This window comes from Dama dama, chromosome 9 (assembly GCF_033118175.1).
Source record: "Dama dama isolate Ldn47 chromosome 9, ASM3311817v1, whole genome shotgun sequence".
Classification (NCBI taxonomy): domain Eukaryota; kingdom Metazoa; phylum Chordata; class Mammalia; order Artiodactyla; family Cervidae; genus Dama; species Dama dama.
The window spans coordinates 12,037,378-12,054,567 of NC_083689.1; the positions used below are offsets into that span (position 1 = coordinate 12,037,378).

At 43.9% G+C, this 17,190-nt stretch overlaps 1 protein-coding gene and 1 long non-coding RNA gene across 6 annotated transcripts in view; one reads left to right on the forward strand and one right to left on the reverse strand.

The window, feature by feature from the left end:
* The first annotated feature begins 39 nt into the window (after positions 1-39).
* On the forward strand, positions 40-12,342 carry LOC133061796 (uncharacterized). 4 transcript variants are annotated; one of them, XR_009694035.1, is made up of 5 exons: positions 40-4,348; positions 4,932-6,541; positions 6,891-7,159; positions 8,867-9,059; positions 12,074-12,342. It is a non-coding gene; the product is annotated as an uncharacterized LOC133061796 (long non-coding RNA). The 4 variants fall into 4 exon arrangements; XR_009694036.1 differs by lacking the exon at positions 12,074-12,342 and having other exon boundaries at positions 4,932-6,277; positions 6,428-6,541; positions 8,867-11,638; XR_009694037.1 differs by lacking the exon at positions 8,867-9,059.
* Positions 12,343-16,114: 3,772 nt separating this feature from the next.
* LOC133061795 (cytochrome P450 4F6-like) overlaps positions 16,115-17,190 on the reverse strand; it is a 33,139-nt gene continuing 32,063 nt past the window's right edge. Inside the window, exons 8-11 of one of the 2 annotated variants that reach the window (XM_061149998.1) lie at positions 16,971-17,104; positions 16,824-16,888; positions 16,629-16,711; positions 16,115-16,418 (exon numbers count right to left, since the gene is read on the reverse strand). In XM_061149998.1, coding sequence (XP_061005981.1) covers positions 16,244-16,418; positions 16,629-16,711; positions 16,824-16,888; positions 16,971-17,104 — 457 coding nt within the window. In that variant the 3' untranslated portion in view covers positions 16,115-16,243. The remainder of the gene's footprint in view (positions 16,419-16,628; positions 16,712-16,823; positions 16,889-16,970; positions 17,105-17,190) is intronic. The other variant, XM_061149997.1, reaches the window with a different exon arrangement.

The window sequence follows — 17,190 nt, forward strand, 5'->3', positions numbered from 1 at the left end:
GGGGGAAGGAGGGAGGGGAGGGGGAATGGGGGCAGGTATAGTTATGAAAGCTGGAGCTCCATCTTGGATCATGAGGACAAGACTACTCCTTAGGGAAGGCGGAGCAGAGAGCTAGATGTAGTCAGGATCAGATGTCCCTGGACCCACCATTCCATCCCTACAAAAGTCACCATTCCAGTCTGCCATTTACTAGCTGTTTGGTTTGGGGAAAATCATATCACTCTCTAAGCCTCAGTGTCTTTATTACATAACAGTAGCCACTTCATTGCCGTGTTGTGAAGATTTATAAACAAGAGTGTGCAAATGACTGACAATATCTGGTAAGCATCCTCAATAAGTGTTCATTTCCTCCCTTTGTTTTGCATCATTTTCTCAAACTTAACATGTTTTAAAGTTACATTTAAGTTTTCGGACTTATGAGAACCTGCTGTTGAAGAAAACTGTCATTAGAAGATTCAGTAAATTCAGAATCTCCATAATTACATGTTACATAGTTACAAGCTGCTTTGATGTGACACTAGTCTGAAGCTAGGAGACGAAAAAAAAATTTCCCCTCAGGGGAGCATGACCCAGGATTTCATGTTCATCTAGAAGTTCTAGGAAGTGGGGTCAAGAGGGTCCACAACAGCACAACAGTGAGAGGTGGTGGAGGGGGCAGGCGTGGGGCTGTTTCCTTCAGCACCTGGGACAGCGGCTGCTCCAGGACTGGCCCCCCTCAGGCTGTCAGGTGTCCTGGGATAGGGTCGGTCTCAGACCCTTTCAGGGGCTAGAAGATTCACTGGTTGCAAAATAAGAAAGAAATATTGTAAAAAATGATATAAGTAAGTATTTAACACACTCTAAGCTGAAAGTTGCATATATTTTTCTTTTTCTTGTGTTCTTTAAAACGTTTTTCTTTTCCCACAAATGATACCCTGTCATAGAAGAAACTATAGATAAGAAAAAGTAACAAATAAAAATCGTATCCATAATCTAAACATGTCAAAGTAATCCCCACTCATATTCTCTCACATATTCTGCTAAATTTAAAATTCTATGTAATCCTTGGTGTTGTCGCTGTTCGGTTGCCCAGCTGTGTCCAGCTCTTTGTGACCACATGGGCCGCAGCACATGTAATCCTTATAGCAGTAAAAATTTGACCTTGTATCTAAATGTATTACATTTACATGTAATCTCCTTCTTTTTTAAACTTCTTCTTCTTAATAATGCCATTTTACTGACTAAGAGGGCTTCTTCAGTGGCTCAGCAGTAAAGAATCCACCTGCCAATGCAGGAGACACAGGTGTGATCCCTGGAGGAGGGCGTGGCAACCCACTCTAGTATTCTTGCCTGAAAAATCCCACGGACGGAGGAGCCTGACAGATTAAGTCCCTGGGGGTCTCAAAAAGTCAGATGTGACTGAAGCAACTGAACATGGCCCAGCACTAAGAAGCACATGGAAATGTACCCAACATCATTAATTGTTAGGGAAATGCAAATCAATGCAACAATGTGATATCAGGCCGCACTCACTAGGATGACAAGACTGAAAAACAATGGAAAATAACAAGTGTTGGTGAGGATGTGGTCATTGGAATCCTCATACATTGATGTTGAGAATGCAAAATAGTGTGGTGACTGTGGAAAATTATCTGGTGTTTTTCCTCAATAAATTAAACCTCTTGTCCAACTCTTTGTGACCCCATGGACTGTATCTCACCAGGGTCATCTGTCCATGGAATTCTCCAGGCAAGTATACTGGAGTGGGTTGCAATTTCCTTCTCCAGGAGATCTTTCTGACCCAGGGATTGAACTCAGATCTCCTGCATCGCAGGCATACTCTTTACTGACTAAGCTACAGAGAAGACCTCAAATTAAACCTAGAATTACCAATTGACCCTGCCATCCTACACCTAGGAATGTACCCCCAAAGAATTGAAAACAGGTGTTTAAACAAAATGTTGTACACAACTCTTCACAGTGGCACCATCCACAGTTGCTGAAAGTTCAACTTTGGGAAGCAATTCAAATTTCCATTAACAGAAAAATGAATAAATAAAATGAGATATATCCATAACAAGAAATATTATTGGGTCATAAAAAGAAATGAAGCAAAGATTTCCTTGGCAGCCTAGTGGTTAAGACTCCGTGCTTCCAATGCAGGGGATGTGAGATTGATCCCTGGTTGGGAAACTAAGCCATGTGCCATGGCCAAAAAAATTGTTTTAAAAAAAGGAATGAAAACTACAATGCGAATGATCTTTGAAAACAGGCTAAGTGAAAGGAGTCAGACACAAAAGGTCACATATTGTGTGATTCCTTTTATATGAAATGCACAGAATAGGTTAATCCATAGAGATAGATCTAGGAGCTGGAGGAGGAAGCAGAGAGTGTCTGCTAATGGGTACAGGTCTCATTTTCAGATGACAAAAATACCTTGGAACTAGATAGAGGAGAGCTGGTGGTTGCACAACACGGTGAATGTACTAGAGGCATGGATTTGAACACTTCTAATGTTATGAATTTTGTGAATGTATGAATTTTATGTAAGTTTACCTCAACCAAAAATGTTATTTTATCTTCCATTTTTCTTGTAATCTGGATTTTTCATATACTAATATATCATGAACATCTTTCCACAATAGACAGTCATCATCTTGGCGGTCTTTAAAATCTTTAAATGTTAAATAGTCAAGCCACTCTTTATTTTTGATCTCTTTATGAATTCTCTTTATGCACTTTGATGGCTTGACATATCACTACCAGCTGTAAATTGAGTTACTCTTAATCACATAGCTTTTGGTATAGCAATTTTATTTATATAGTAATATTTGCACATATATTCATGTAAGATGTGGATGTGTTTAAGCACTTTTCATACAGCATGTAAGGCTTGGTGACTCCACAGACATTGATGTTTTTGGTCCTATTAAAGAAGTAGACCACTGGAAGGCAGAAGGCAGTGACACTTCAACTCCCCCAGGTAAACAATTTCAACTCACATCAGTCTTATGGATTGGAGAGACTGAATCACTAGCTCAAGGTCATTCAGTTGATGAGTGACTTTGTAAGTGAGGGGTCAGTTCAGTCAGCTTGGCTTCAAATGTCATGCCTCACCTCCCAAGGAAGTAATTTTCAAGGTGTGTCTCAGCTCCACATGCATCAGGTCACCTGGAGAACACCTGTAGGCCTATCAGATGAGATTCTGCTGGGTGGTGCCTAACGTTTTTAATGCAATATTATTGACAGGGAATTCATTCACTCGTGTAGAAAATAAGATGCTCAGTGAAATACATTGGTCTTCCATATGGTGTTCATTTTCCCTGTTTTTTCATCTGTACTTTTTGTATAGTACCTTTTTCACAGTGTCGTGCATGCATGCTCAGTCGCTTTAGTCATGTCCGATTCTTTCCAACCCCCAGGAATGTAGCCACCAGGCTCCTCTGTCCCTGGGATTTTCCGGGCAAGAATGGGTTGCCATTTCCTCCTCCAGGGCATCTTCCCAACCCAGGGGTTGAACCCAAGTCTCCTGCATTGGCAAGCAGATTCTTTACTCACTGAGCCACCTGGAAAGCCCATCATTTCACAGTATATTTATGCAAATAATATATATGCTTAGTTACCCTCAGCTTCTCTTAAAATTGTATGTAAATTTACAAAATTTATAAAAAGTAAAGTTTGCTCTATTTGGTATACAGTTTTGAGTTCTGAAGTGTCTAGAGTCCTATAACCACCACTAATAACAGTTAAAAATCTTTTCACCCAAACTCCTGCCAAATATGTAGGACAATCTGGGAGCCATGTCCAGTCATGTTGGGACATATTGTGTCATGTTGGGGTGTGTCTAAGCTCACAAGGTGGTATCTGTGGGCTCTGCCTTTGCTTTATTCTGTCCTGCAGCCTGGTCTGGGAGGACCAGGTCTGGTCCTCCCTCCTCCCATTACCCCTCCTTTTAGCTTCCGGTGCTCTTAACCCCATTCCTGCCATGCTGGGCTTGGAGGGGAAATGCAGGTTCCTGGCTGGGAGCCTCCAATCTGCACCAAAATTCCCTTCCCGCCCGCCCCGCTCCCCGGCCCTTGATGGTCTTCATGTCAGCTGCCATCGCACCAAAGGACATGCTTTTCTACAATACTCTGAAGCCCTGGCTGGATGAGTAATTGTGAGTGAAGAGGGTTGGGGATGAGCCAGTGCACCCAGGGAAAGGTCTTCCTTTGCCCACTCCCCGTGGCTGTCTCTGCTAGGGGATGGGCTCCTGCTGAGTGCTGGTGACAAGTGGAGCAGGCACCATCACATGCTGACACCCACCTTCCACTTCAACATCCTGAAGCCCTATATGAAGATTTTCACCAAGAGCACAGAGATCATGCACGTGAGTCTCTTGAACTCAGGGTTCCAGCTGGAGTCTTGGGGATAACAGGGACACAACAACATCTTGTCTGGAATCTGACTCTTGTGGGTGACTTTAAGGCCATGGCTCTTTCTTTCAGAGCCTTGGTTTCCACAATTGAAAAATGAGGATTATGTGATCCCCACTTTGTAGGGTGGCCAAGATGATGTAATGGAGTCATGTTCCTGGCACATGGTGGGTGCTCAGAAGGTGTTAGTTTCTATGTTTCCCTCACAGAAGGCTTGAAATCTTGAGACATGGCTGATGATAATGATGAATATCATGTAGTCATTATTCCAGAGTAACAAATCACTTGAAAACAATAAGTGCTTAGTATTGACAAGTTTGTGAGTCAGTAGGCTGGTTCTTCTGGACATGGATGGGGCCACTCACGTATCTGTGATGAGCTGGGGTGATTGGGTGGTCTGCCGGAGGTCAGATAGGAAGACTTACTGATCTGAGGTCAGTCCTCTCTCATCTTTGTGGCTTGGCTGACTGCAGATTGATCTCGGATGACCTCAGATGAGACAACTGGATGTCCTTTCATATGATTCTCTCCCTTTAGGCTTGCTCACATGGCAGAAGCAAGGTTCCAACAGACTGAAAGTAAGCTGCAATTCTCCTTGGGGTCTAGGTTTGGGATGACTACTTCATCATTTTCACCAGTCTATTGGCCAAACCAGCTCCGAATCCAAGGATTGTGAAAGAGGCCCCACCTCCTAAGAGAAGCTACTGAAAAATTGCACTGCAAAGGGTTTGGGTATATATGTGGGAATGAAGAACTGGAGGTCAGGCTTTTGTGAAGTGCCTGGGATTTTTTACCATACCTGCAAGCTGACAAGAGAGCTTGTTACTGTTTCATGGATTCTGTCAGGAGACATGAAACTCCTGGGTGAGAGACAGAGGACAATTTATTACCCTCAGAAGGCGACAACATGTGTTTCTCATTGGTTTGCATTCATCTTCCAAGTCACTATATCTCATGCAGGTTACACAGGTGGGCTTTGATATATGCCTACTCAAGTAGTATGCTGATGTATATGCCTGCTCTGTTGTATTATGGTGGGGGGCGGGGGGAGTTAAGAGAAATTGTGACTTTCATATCAATTAAAAGCAATTCCCCCTAATACTGTCCAGGAGGAGACATTACTTCACTCCTCAAGGTTGTTTGCTAAAAACACAACTCTGAAATGGTCCAGGTAAAGAATATCAGAGTCTTGCTTTTTTTCTTTTTCTTTTTTTTTTTGGCATACGAAGCAAGAAAGTACAAATTGTACACAGGACCCACGGAGGACTACCTCTCTCAACGTAGGGGACCTTTCCCTCACCAATTTCTAACAATGAAGATGATGAGGTCTGACATTTGCTGTGCAGTTACTTTACGCAGTAAGCTGACCAACAGTGCACAAAATGTAGTAGGAGGAACCAAAGTTATATTAATAGCAGGTCTCCTGATTCCCAGGCTGGGGACTTCATGCCTTAATGTAACAACTTCCACTCCCACTCAAGGCTGGTCATCTGTGAAGATCGGAGCCTAGGACCAGCAGGCAGGGTCTGGAGAGTGCGTCTGGTGTCTGGGGTTAGGGAGGAGGCAGTTTCCAACCTCAGCCGTGTCCCCTTCTCTGTCCAGCCCAAGTGACAGCACCTGATTAAAAAGGGCCACACCCATCTGGACATGTTTGAACACACCAGCCTCATGACCCTGGACAGTCTGCAGAAAGGCGTCTTCAGTTTCGACAGCAATTGCCAGGAGGGAGTGCTCGGCCCAGGGCCTGGGAATATGAGCCCTGGACCCAAAGGAGTAAATGAATGAGAATGAGGTGGACAATCAGAAAAGCCCTCCTGGAGGAGATGGGTCAAACTGGACATTGAAAGACAGGAAAAGGGAAAGAGAAACAGCAAACCTTACAGGTAGGTAGAAGTGTTTAATAAATGCTAGGAGGTTAGAATGAGCAAAGTAAGTGCAACAGTAAGGAGACAAATTGGGTATGAGGTGGAAGGAATGTCTTAAGGACATTCTGAAGTAGACAGAGGATATGAACTATATCTGAGGTTTCCTAGGAGCCGTAGAAGGTGTATGAGCAGATGAGGATCGAGGTCAAACCTGAACTTGGACATCTGACCGGAGAGAAGACTGACCACAATACAGACACTGGATGATGTTGACAACTGGAGGTAAGGAGACTAGGGAAGGCATTATCCGCATTGATCAGCTGGGAGAGGATAAGGTCTGAGCCGAGTGGACAGTATGGGGAAGGAGAGGAGGACTGAAACTGGGTGAGAGAGAAAGGAGAGAAGCCTGATGTCTAAGCTGTGCTCTGGGTGCCTGGGGCGTGGAGGCAGCTCACAGAGATGGGATGTGGGTTGAGAAGAGTCTGAAGAGTCACATCTCCTGGCTCATCCCCACACTGTATCTGTGAACCATCTGTTCTTGGAGCCTCAGTTTCCTGATGGGAGGTAGCCCCCAGCTTCTGGGCTTCCGGTGTTTTAAGCGGTGGCTTCCCTTCCTGCTCTCATCCTTCAGGAAGCCCAGTGAATACATTGCCACCTTCTTGGAGCTCAGTGCACTTGTGGCTAAACTGCACTGGCGGATCTTCCTGCACATGGACTTCCCGGGCTTCCTCACCCCAGATGGGCAGCGCTTCCTCAGGACTTGCCCTTGTGCATGGCTGCACAGATGCAGTCACCCAGGAGCAGCACCAGCCCCTCCTCAGGGACAGTATTGATGACTTCCTCAAGGTCAAGGTGAAGACCAAGACTTTGGACTTCATTGATGTGCTCCTGCTGACCAAGGTAGGCTACTGTGGGATCTGAGTTCAAGAAGTAGAATGAACTTTGATCTGATCAGAGATCTTGGATGGGATGCATAGGGTACTGGGGAGCCACAGGAGGTGCTTGAGGAAGGGAGAAATGGGTCATGGATAAGTTTTAGACATGACCATGTGAAACTGGTCTGCAGGGGAGTGCTAAGTCTGAAACTGTGAAGGTCTGAGATTTTACTCTACTCCCAAGCTAGTAAGTTATCTACCACAGAGGTAGACTGTATATATACATGTACAAATACATGCATACATGGGCTTCCCACATGGCTCAGTGGTAAAGAATCCACCTGCAATGCAGGAGCTGCAGGAGGCGTGGCTTCAATCCCCGGGTTGGGAAGATCCCCTGGAGGAGGAAATGGCAACCCACTCCAGTATTCTTGCCAGGATAATCCCATGGACAGAGGAGCCTGGTGGGCTACAGTGCATGGGGTCACAAAGAGTTGAACAGGATTGTGTGACTGAGCATGCATGCATACATATATATACACATATATGTGTATGTGTATACACACACACACAGAGAGAAGGAAGCCTGGATCAGAGCAGCACATTTATTTCTCATAGTAGAAACAGTAGTCAGAGCAGAGTTGTAGCTCAGGTTCCCCATCCCCAAATTCCTTTGAGGGCACCATGATGCTTTTACCTGTACATGCAACCATGGTTGCATCACAGAACAGGATTTTGAAATTTTGACCTTATATAGGACAGCTGATATATCTTCTCCTTCCCTTCTTCCCCTTTCCATTCACCCTAGTGGGTGCTCAGCTGGCCAAGAATCTGCCTGCAGTGAGGGAGACCTGGGTTTGATCCCTGGGTTGGGAAGTTCCCCTGGAGAAGGGAAAGGCTACCCACTCCAATATTCTGGCCTAGAGAATTCCATGGACTATTTGCAACCCCATGGACTATACAGTCCATGGGGTCGCAAGGAGTTGGACACAACTGAGTGACTTTCACTTTCTCTTTAGAGAGTGAGGGGAAAGGAAATAGAGAAAGGGGAGAGAGAGATGGAGAGAGAGAAATAGGGGAAAGGAAGGGAGGGAGAGAGGTTGTTCTGGAACTTAAATCCTTTTCAGTGAGAAAGTAGTTTATAGGTTCTATAGGTTTCTAACCCATCTCTTCCCTCCAAGAGACTAAAGAATCTCTGGATTTACTATCCTAGCCTGTAAGCAAATGGCTTTGGGACAATGTTTAAACTCTAGCTTCCGTGGCAAGTTGTCATTTAATTATCCTGTAACCTAGGTTGCATCATGTATAAACATGAAAATTTCTATGAATGTTTGATTCTCTTTACCATGGATGGCATAGTAGGCAAGGATGTCAAGGAGGAGATCTCTGGATGGGGCCTCTGGTGATAGAGTACCCAGGAGGTTTAGGATTTCAGAGTGGGCTTGAGTTTCTAGATGGATAATGGAATTTCAGAGATTGTCTCAGTTTAGGCTTAGGGGCCCTCAGAGTTAGTGTGAATCTGGGGATCTTGCTTTCTCTCCAAGATGAAGATGGGAAAGGATTGTCAGATGAAGATATCTGAGCTGAAGCTGACACCTTCATGTTTGAGGGTGAGGGTCCCAGTGTGGGACTACAGAGGGGATCACTGGACCCTCCATTGCAGGAACTAGGTGTGTGGACCCTGAACTATCCCCCATGCCTCTCCATCCTCCCCTTGGTCCTTTCTGTTAAGGTGCTGTCCACCCTCTGGTGCTGAAGTAGCCCAGCGACCCAAGCGTGTCTGGCTACCCCTCAGGCCTTGACACCATAGCCAGTGGCCTCTCCTGAATCCTGTACAACCTTGCAAAGTGCCCAGAACATCAGGAGCATTGCTGGCAGGAGGTACAAGAGTTCCTGAAGGACCGTGAGCCTAAAGAGACTGAATGGTGAATGCAAGTCCTCATGGCACTTTTCTGAGTCCCTCTCACTGGCTCTGTTCCCTGGCTGGGAAAGAGAAAAATCTTTTTGTGGATTCTGTTATTATTTCTTAGTGGGAAGACCCAGAGACAAGGTCTGGTGCACAGCAGGTATAGTAGGGGGAAGTTTGCAGGCTTTTGAGACAGAAAGACTTGGATTTCTGAGATAATCAGTGACAATGTGTGAGGGTAGATGATACCACTTAGCACATATTCAGTAAGTGAAATTTCCCTCTACTCTCTAACTTTTCTCTCTGAAATTACATATTTTCCAACATCTTCACTCCTTGAGTGTTTCCTCATATCCTGCTCCTTAATTCCTAGTATTAATTAGTCCAGGATTCACATGGAGCTCTTAGGAACTAAAGTCATTCAACACCTGTCCAGGTATACCTGCATCTTCCTCCATCCAGTCCCCATTCAACAAACACTGGAACACTTCTTCCCTCTTCTCAGTTCTATGACATCTCCAATTCTTCTCAGCCATTCTGTGTTGCAGAGACTCAGAAAGAACCTAGACCCGGCCTTTGCCTTCCTAGTCTCATGGAGGAATAGTCAAGAAACTCCCTGTATACATGGGCAGAGCTACAGTTTAGAGTAAGATAGACAAAGTAGAAGGTGGAAAAAAGTGCCTCATCTCAGACCCTGAAAGTTGATCAGTAGAGAGGTGGGTGCATTTGAGGTAAGGTCAACAAGGTAGCTGGTCAAAAATGAAGAGATGGAGGCAGAGGGGCAGAGAGAGGGAGAGAGAAAGGAGGAAAGGAGGGGGTTGATATATGATTGACCTGTGGAGCATAGATTACATCATAATATTAACACACTGTCCCAGAGTGTGGAGCAGATATCCAATTCTGGATATTAAAATAATACTTGGTCTTTTAGTAGAGTCTACAATTCCAGCATAGAGATCTTGAGCAGCTTTTGCTAAATAAACCCTTAGGTACTCTTGTTGCTATGGTGAATATAGTCTATCTGGATTGAGAAACATTTACAAGTTCATTTTGAATACAGATATTCACATTTCCTGTTAAATTTGATCCACATATTTTATATCATCATCTTTTCTAGTTTTTCTAATAGAAAAATTAATAATTTATGGATATCAATTTCTTGCTCAGTGAACTTAGTAACTGCTAAATATGGAGTCCCATATCAGTAGGAAAAATAAATATCATCTTAATAATAAAAACTTTTGAAAAAACAGGGAAACTACATGGAAAAAATAGCTAATTCAACCTGATTCTCATGTCTGGCAAGAAAATAACATCTACATGAATCAAAGATTTAAAACATATAAGGGAGTCTTAAAGGCTCTAGAGGAAACTATGGGAAGTTATATTACAGCTCCACAGTAAGAAGGCTGTATCATGACATAAGTCCCAGAGGGTGTACGATAAGACACTGATATGCTATTACATGACATAGATACAGAGCAGTAGGTATAGTACAGAGTATGCTATTATATAATTTTTAATGAAACAAAACCTTTAATGTGTACAATGGAGCATTACTCAGCCATTAAAAAGAGTGAAAAATGCCATTTGCAGCCACATGGATGGACCTAGAAATTGTCATACTGAGTGAAGTAAGTCAAACAGAAGGAGAAATATATGACATCCTTTATATGTGGATCTAAAAAGAAATTATACAAGTGAATTTAATTACAAAACAAAAACAGACCCACAGACTTAAAGGATGACCTTATGGTTGCCAGGGGGAAGGACAGGGGAAAGGACAGTTAGGGAGCTTGAGATGGGCAGGTATACACCACCATGTTTAAGATGGATAATACACAAGGACCTACTGTGTCACACATGGAACCCGCCTCAATACTACGTGGCAGCCTGGATGGGAGGGGAATTTGGGGGAGAACTGGTGCATGAATATGTGTGGCTGAGTCCCTTTGCTGTCCACCTGAAACCATCACAACATTGTTCACAGCTGTGAGCAACACAAAATAAATACAAAATTAAAAGTTTTTTTTTTAAAAATGCCTCTAGGACGATACATAAAAATAACCACTAGGCAAACTGTGAGGAGAAATGAGTGCTGTTGGGCCATAGGGGTGATGGTTGCATTGTTCCAACTTTGAACTATGTTAACTGTATCATCTATTAAGAATTTAAATCAAAAAAAAAAAAACTTAAATCACCACACAAAAAGAAAGAAATTTTTTAAAAAAAGAATTCAGCCCCATTACTGGATCTTACCTTCAATGTTTATGAAAGTTTTCCAGTGATTTCTCTTCTTTTCTAAGTATAACATCACTATGTGCAAAAAATGATACATTTTCCCCCATGTTTCAAATGGCATTACTCTTTTTCCCCCTGTCTAATTGCATTAGCTAGTATCTCTAGTGCCGTAACAAATAAGAGTAAATATTGAATTTGCTTTTTTTGTCTCTTATGCATTGCCTTTTGATTTTGCAGACTTTCCACAAAGAATGTTTTGATTTTATACAATATTGTAAATATTTTTATTGTTGGCTTTTTGTAGTTTTTCTCAGAAAGTCTTCTAAAAATATGTGAGTAAATTTTGTCTGGTACTTCTGTGGCACTACTTTTCTTTCAAGAACCATTTTATTGAAGTGTGATAGACAAAGAAAAGCTGTCCATATTTAATGTATACAACATGATGAGTTTGGAGCTATTTGATCCATCTGTGATTTTATTATAGGCAGAGGGGATCTTACAGGGTAGTAGGAGGGTTGGAGGGTCTCTGTTTTTGCTCCCTGGATGTCATATGGTTTCCTTAGGGATGACCTTGCCCAGTTGCCCTTCCTGACCATGTGCATTAAGGACAGTCTGTGACTGCATCCCCCAGTCATGATCATCTCCTGCTGCTGTACCCAGGATATTGTGCTTCCAGATGGCCAGGTCATCCCCAGAGGTACCCATAACGACTAGGGGAGGAGGTTCCTGGTGAGAAAGAGGGACTCATCAGTAGGTTGGACTTAGTCCTGACTGGCCCCTCTTCTTCCACAGGTGTTATCTGTTTCATCAATATTTTCAGGACCCACCATAGCCCATCTGTGTGGCCAGACCCTGAGGCGCTGCCCCCCCTCCCCTTGGGGGATGCAAGGAAGGGCAAAGAGTTCTGACATGCATAGCAGACATCACCTCCCTCCGATATATACACATCTGCCTCTCTAAGGATGGACATCCTGAGAGATCCCAGACAGTAGCCCTGTCTTGTCTTGTCCCCAGGTCTATGACTCCTGCTTCAAGCCAGAAAACACCGAGGGGAGGTCACCTCTGGCCTTTGGTCCCTTCTTTTCAGGGCCCAGGTGAGGGTAGTGGGCTTCTGAGGTAGGGATGGGGGGGTGGGGCCTGGGACTTAGATTCCTGGCATAACTGTGGGGCAGAGGAATGGGGAAAACAAAGATAGAGTTCTGGCTCTCCCGCTTCCACTCTCCAAGACATAATGGGTAAGAGTCTGGGAATGGCAGTGGACCCAAAGAGAGTGTGCTGAGAGCCCCATTTCCGTCTGCTGGTGTGAGTTCAGGACTGGAGCAGGGGCCAGGTTCAGGGAATATTCAAGCCCACAATGGGATCCCAGGCACAATTAGCCTCTACCTCTGCTGTCATGGGTGGGGGCTGCAGGCCAGATTCCGGGTGCAATGAGGCCAGAATGACGGTGCAGTCAGAGCCCCCTCTCTTACCCACAGGAACTGCATCGGGCAGACACTCACCATGACCGAGATGAGGGTGGTCCTGGTGCTCACCCTGCTGTGAGTCAGTCAGGAAGCCAGAGCTGATCATGCCTGCTGAGGGTGGACTTTGGCTGCGGGTAGAGCCGCTGAGCACAAGTCAGTGGTGACCCACCCTCTTCTGGCCTGGTATCCAACAAAGGATATAGGGAGACCAATATTTTTTTTTCATTTATTTTTATTAGTTGGAGGCTAATTACTTTACAATATTGTAGTGGGTTTTGTCACCAATATTTTTCATTGAGCATCTTATTTTCTATGTGAGTGAATGAATTCCCTGTCAAAAATATTAAATTTAAAAATTTAGACACCACTCATCAAAGAGTCTCATCTTGTAAGCCTGCACAGTTTCTCCAGGTAATATGACACAACTGGAGCTGAGACACACACTAAAAATCACTTCACTTCCTTAGAAGATTAGGCATGACCACTGAAGCCAAGCTGATAAAATTTACCCCCATTCCACCACTCATCAATCGAGTGACCTTGAGCAAGTGAGTTAATTTCTCCAATCCATAGACTGGTGAGAGGATGAAATCAGTGTTTACCTGGGGGAACTGAAGTGTCATCACCTTCTTCCTTCCAGTGGTCTACCTCTGTTAATAGGACCAAAAACATCAGTGTCTGTAGAGTTATCAAGCCTTATATGTTGCATAAAAAGTGTTTAACCACACCCACATAAATGTATGTGTATCTATTGCTAAAAAATAAAATTTCTACACTTAAAATTATGTGATTAAGAGTAACTCAATATGTAATTGGTAGTGATATTTCAAGTCATCAAGGTGCATAAAGAGAATCCTTATAAAGTGAGACAAATTAAATTATTTTCTAACATAATGTCATTTACAAAAATAAACAGTGGCTTGAACACTTAACACTTAAAGATTCTAAAGACCCCCAAGATGATGACTGCATGTTGTGGAAGGATGTTCACAATATATTATTATATGAAAAATCCAGATTAACAAGAGAAATGTATGGCAAAATAGCAATTTTTTCTTGTGGCAAAATTCACACAGCATAAAATTTACCACTGTGACCATTATAAAGCTTTCGAGTCCATGCCTCTAGTACATTCACAACGTGGTGCAGTCAACACTTCTACTAGTTCCAAGATATTTTCATCATCTGAAAAAGAAACTTTATACCTAGTAGCAGTCACTCTCCATTTTCTCCTCTACCCTCCAGCTCCTGGATCTATCTCTATGGATTTACCCATTCTTCACATTTCATATACATGGAATTATACAATATATGACATTTTGTATCCAGTTCCTGTCACTTAGCATAATGTTTTCAAAGTTCATTCATGTTGTAGCATGTATCAGTGCTTCATTCCTTTTTATGACCCAATAATATTCCTTGTTATGGATATACCTCATTTATTTATTCATTCATCTGTTAACGGATACTTGAGTTGTTTCCCAAATATCCAACTTTTGGCAATTGTGGATAGTGCCACTACAGAGAGTCATGTATAAGTTCTTTGTTTGAACACATATTTTCAAGTCTTTGTGCATACCTAGGCATGAGATGGCTGAATCATATGATACTTGTAGGTTTAATTTACTTAGGAAACACCAGGCTGTTTTCCACAGTGGTTGCACCATTTTACATTCCCAGCAACAATGTATGAGGATTCCAATTACCCCGCATCTTCACCAACACTTGTCCTCCATTTTTTTTTATATTCTTACCATCCTATTAGGACTCGCCTGGTAGCTCAGATGGTAAATAATCTGCCTTCAATGCAGGAGACCCCGGTCCAATCCCTGGACCAGGAAGATCCTCTGGGAAAGGTTATGGCAACCCACTCCAGTATTCTTGCCTGGGAAATTCCATGAACAGAGGTTACAGACCATGGGGTCACAAAGAGTCAGGCACAACTGAGTGACTAACGCTTTTACTTTCACCATTCTATTGGGTGTGAAGTGGTATCCCATTGTAGCATTGACTTGCATTTCCCTAATGACTAATGATGCTTAACATATTTCCATGTGCTTGTTAGTCAGTAAAATAGCATTTTAAAAGGATATTACATGTAAATGTTATACACTTATATGTAAAATCAAATTTTACTTGTATAATTATTACATATAAAACTAAATTTGGCAGTATATGTGAGAGAATATAAATGGTGATAACTTTGACATGTTTGAATTATAGATAAGATTTTTAATTCTTATTCTTTATTTTCTTCAATGACAAGGTATCATTTGGGGGGAAAGAAAAACATTTTAAGTAAGAACTCTGAAGGCAAAGAAAAATGTATGCAGTTTTCAGCTTAGGATATATTAAATATTTACTCATTCCATGTTACAGGACTTCTTTCTTATTTTTGCCACCAGTAAGTCGTCTGGTCCCTGAAAGACTCTGAGAGTAGGACTCTATCCCAGAAACCCCTGCAGCCTCGGTGGGGCAAGTCTGGGGCAGCCACTGTCCCAGGTGCTGAATTAAGTGGCCCCACTCCTGCCCCCTCCACCTCCTCTTATTATTGAGGACCCTCTTGATCTCTATTTCCTAGAACATTTAGGTGAAAATGAAGTCCTGGATCATACCTCTTAGAGGGAAAAAAATTTTTTTTGGTTCCTAGCTTCAGACCAGCTTAACATCAGAGCCCCTTGTAATTACATAATAGATGTAACTATGGAGACTTTGAATTTACTGCATCTTTTAATGACAGTTTTCTTCAGCAGTATTTCCACATGTCTGAAGTGTTAAATATACCTTTTATGACTTTAAAACACTTTGAACTTGAGAAAGTGATGCAAAAAGAAGAGAGGAAATGAACCCTTATTGAGTACTGATGCTTACCGAATATTGTCAGTCATTTCACACATACTCGCTTACAAATCTCCACAACATCGCAATTAAGAGGCTACTATTATGTAACAAACGAGATGGTTGGATGGCATCACCGACTCAATGGACATGGGACTGGGTGGACTCCGGGAGTTGGTGAGAGACAGGTAGGCCTGGTGTGCTGCGGTTCATGGGATCGCAAAGAGCTGGACAGGACTGAGCGACTGAACTGAACTGAACTGAACTATTATGTAGTAAAGGAAAATAAACGATTTTCCCCAAACCAAACAACTAGTAAATAGCAGACTAGGACGGCGAGTTCTGCAGTGGGACAGTGGTGGATCAGTGGGTCATCTGACCCTGATTGCATCTATCTCTCTGCTCCACACTTCGCTAAAGAGTAGTCTTGTCCTCATGATCCAAGATGGAGCTCCAGGTATCATACCAATATCCGCCGCCAAGCCCCCTCCCTCACCTTCCGTCCCGCCTCCCACATTCACAGCCACGCCCACCCGCCTGGGTTCTCCCTGCTGGCTCTTGATGAGACTGGGACAGACATAACAGCACAGTTTTATTCCTGGGAATCTGCAGTGAGGTGTCTGTGGTCAGGGTGAACCCCAGGACAGAAGGTAGCGGGTCATTACTGGCCGGTGTTCAGTGGCTCCACCCGCAGCCAAAGTCCGCCCTCCGCGCGCAGGATCAGCTCTGGCTTCCGGCGTGGCTCCTCCTCATCCGGCAGGACGCGGAAGCGCAGTAGCGTGAGCGCCAGCGCCACCTTCATCTCGTTCATGGCAAACGTCTGCCCGATGCAGTTCCTATAGGCATAAGTGAGGGCTCCGACTGTGCTGGGAAACCCTATCATGTTCCATCGTGCCCAGAAACTAACTGGGACACCCCTCCCCTCTGCAGGGATGGACAGGGAGGCTAACGGTGTCTGAGACACTCCCTCCACGTGGGCTTGCATGTTCCCTGAGCCCCAGCACCATCCTCAAACCATCCCCACCTCACACACCAGCTGGCCTTACCTGGGCCCTGCCGAAAAGGGAATGAAAGCCAGAGGTGATCTCTTCTGGGGAGCTTCTGGATCAAAGCGGAAGGGATTGAATACCTGGAGGGCAGAGAGAGGCAGGGCTACTGGGTGGGACATCTCAGGATACCTGGACACCCCCAGATGTGAATAGAGTGGAGGAGTGTCTGATTTTCCCAGTGGAAGGCAGCACCTCAGGGTCTGGCCAGACCGATGGGTTGTGATGAATCCCGAAGATGCTGATGACACAGATGTTCCCTATGACAGAGGAGAGGATGGTCAGGTCAAGGTCTCAGCTGATGGGACCACCAGCCTCCCTCACCCCCATTGTTTTGAGCACCTTTGGGGATGACTCGGCCATCTGGGAGCACAACATTTTGGGTACAGCGGCGGGAGATGACAGCAACAGGGGGATGCAAACGCAGACTCTCCTTGATGCACATGGTCAGGAAGGGCAACTGGGCCAGGTCGTCCCTAAGGAACCCCCAAACAATTATCCCGGGAGTAAAAACAGAGACACACCCCCAGCCCTCTTGCTGCCCTAAAGACCCTCTTTCCAC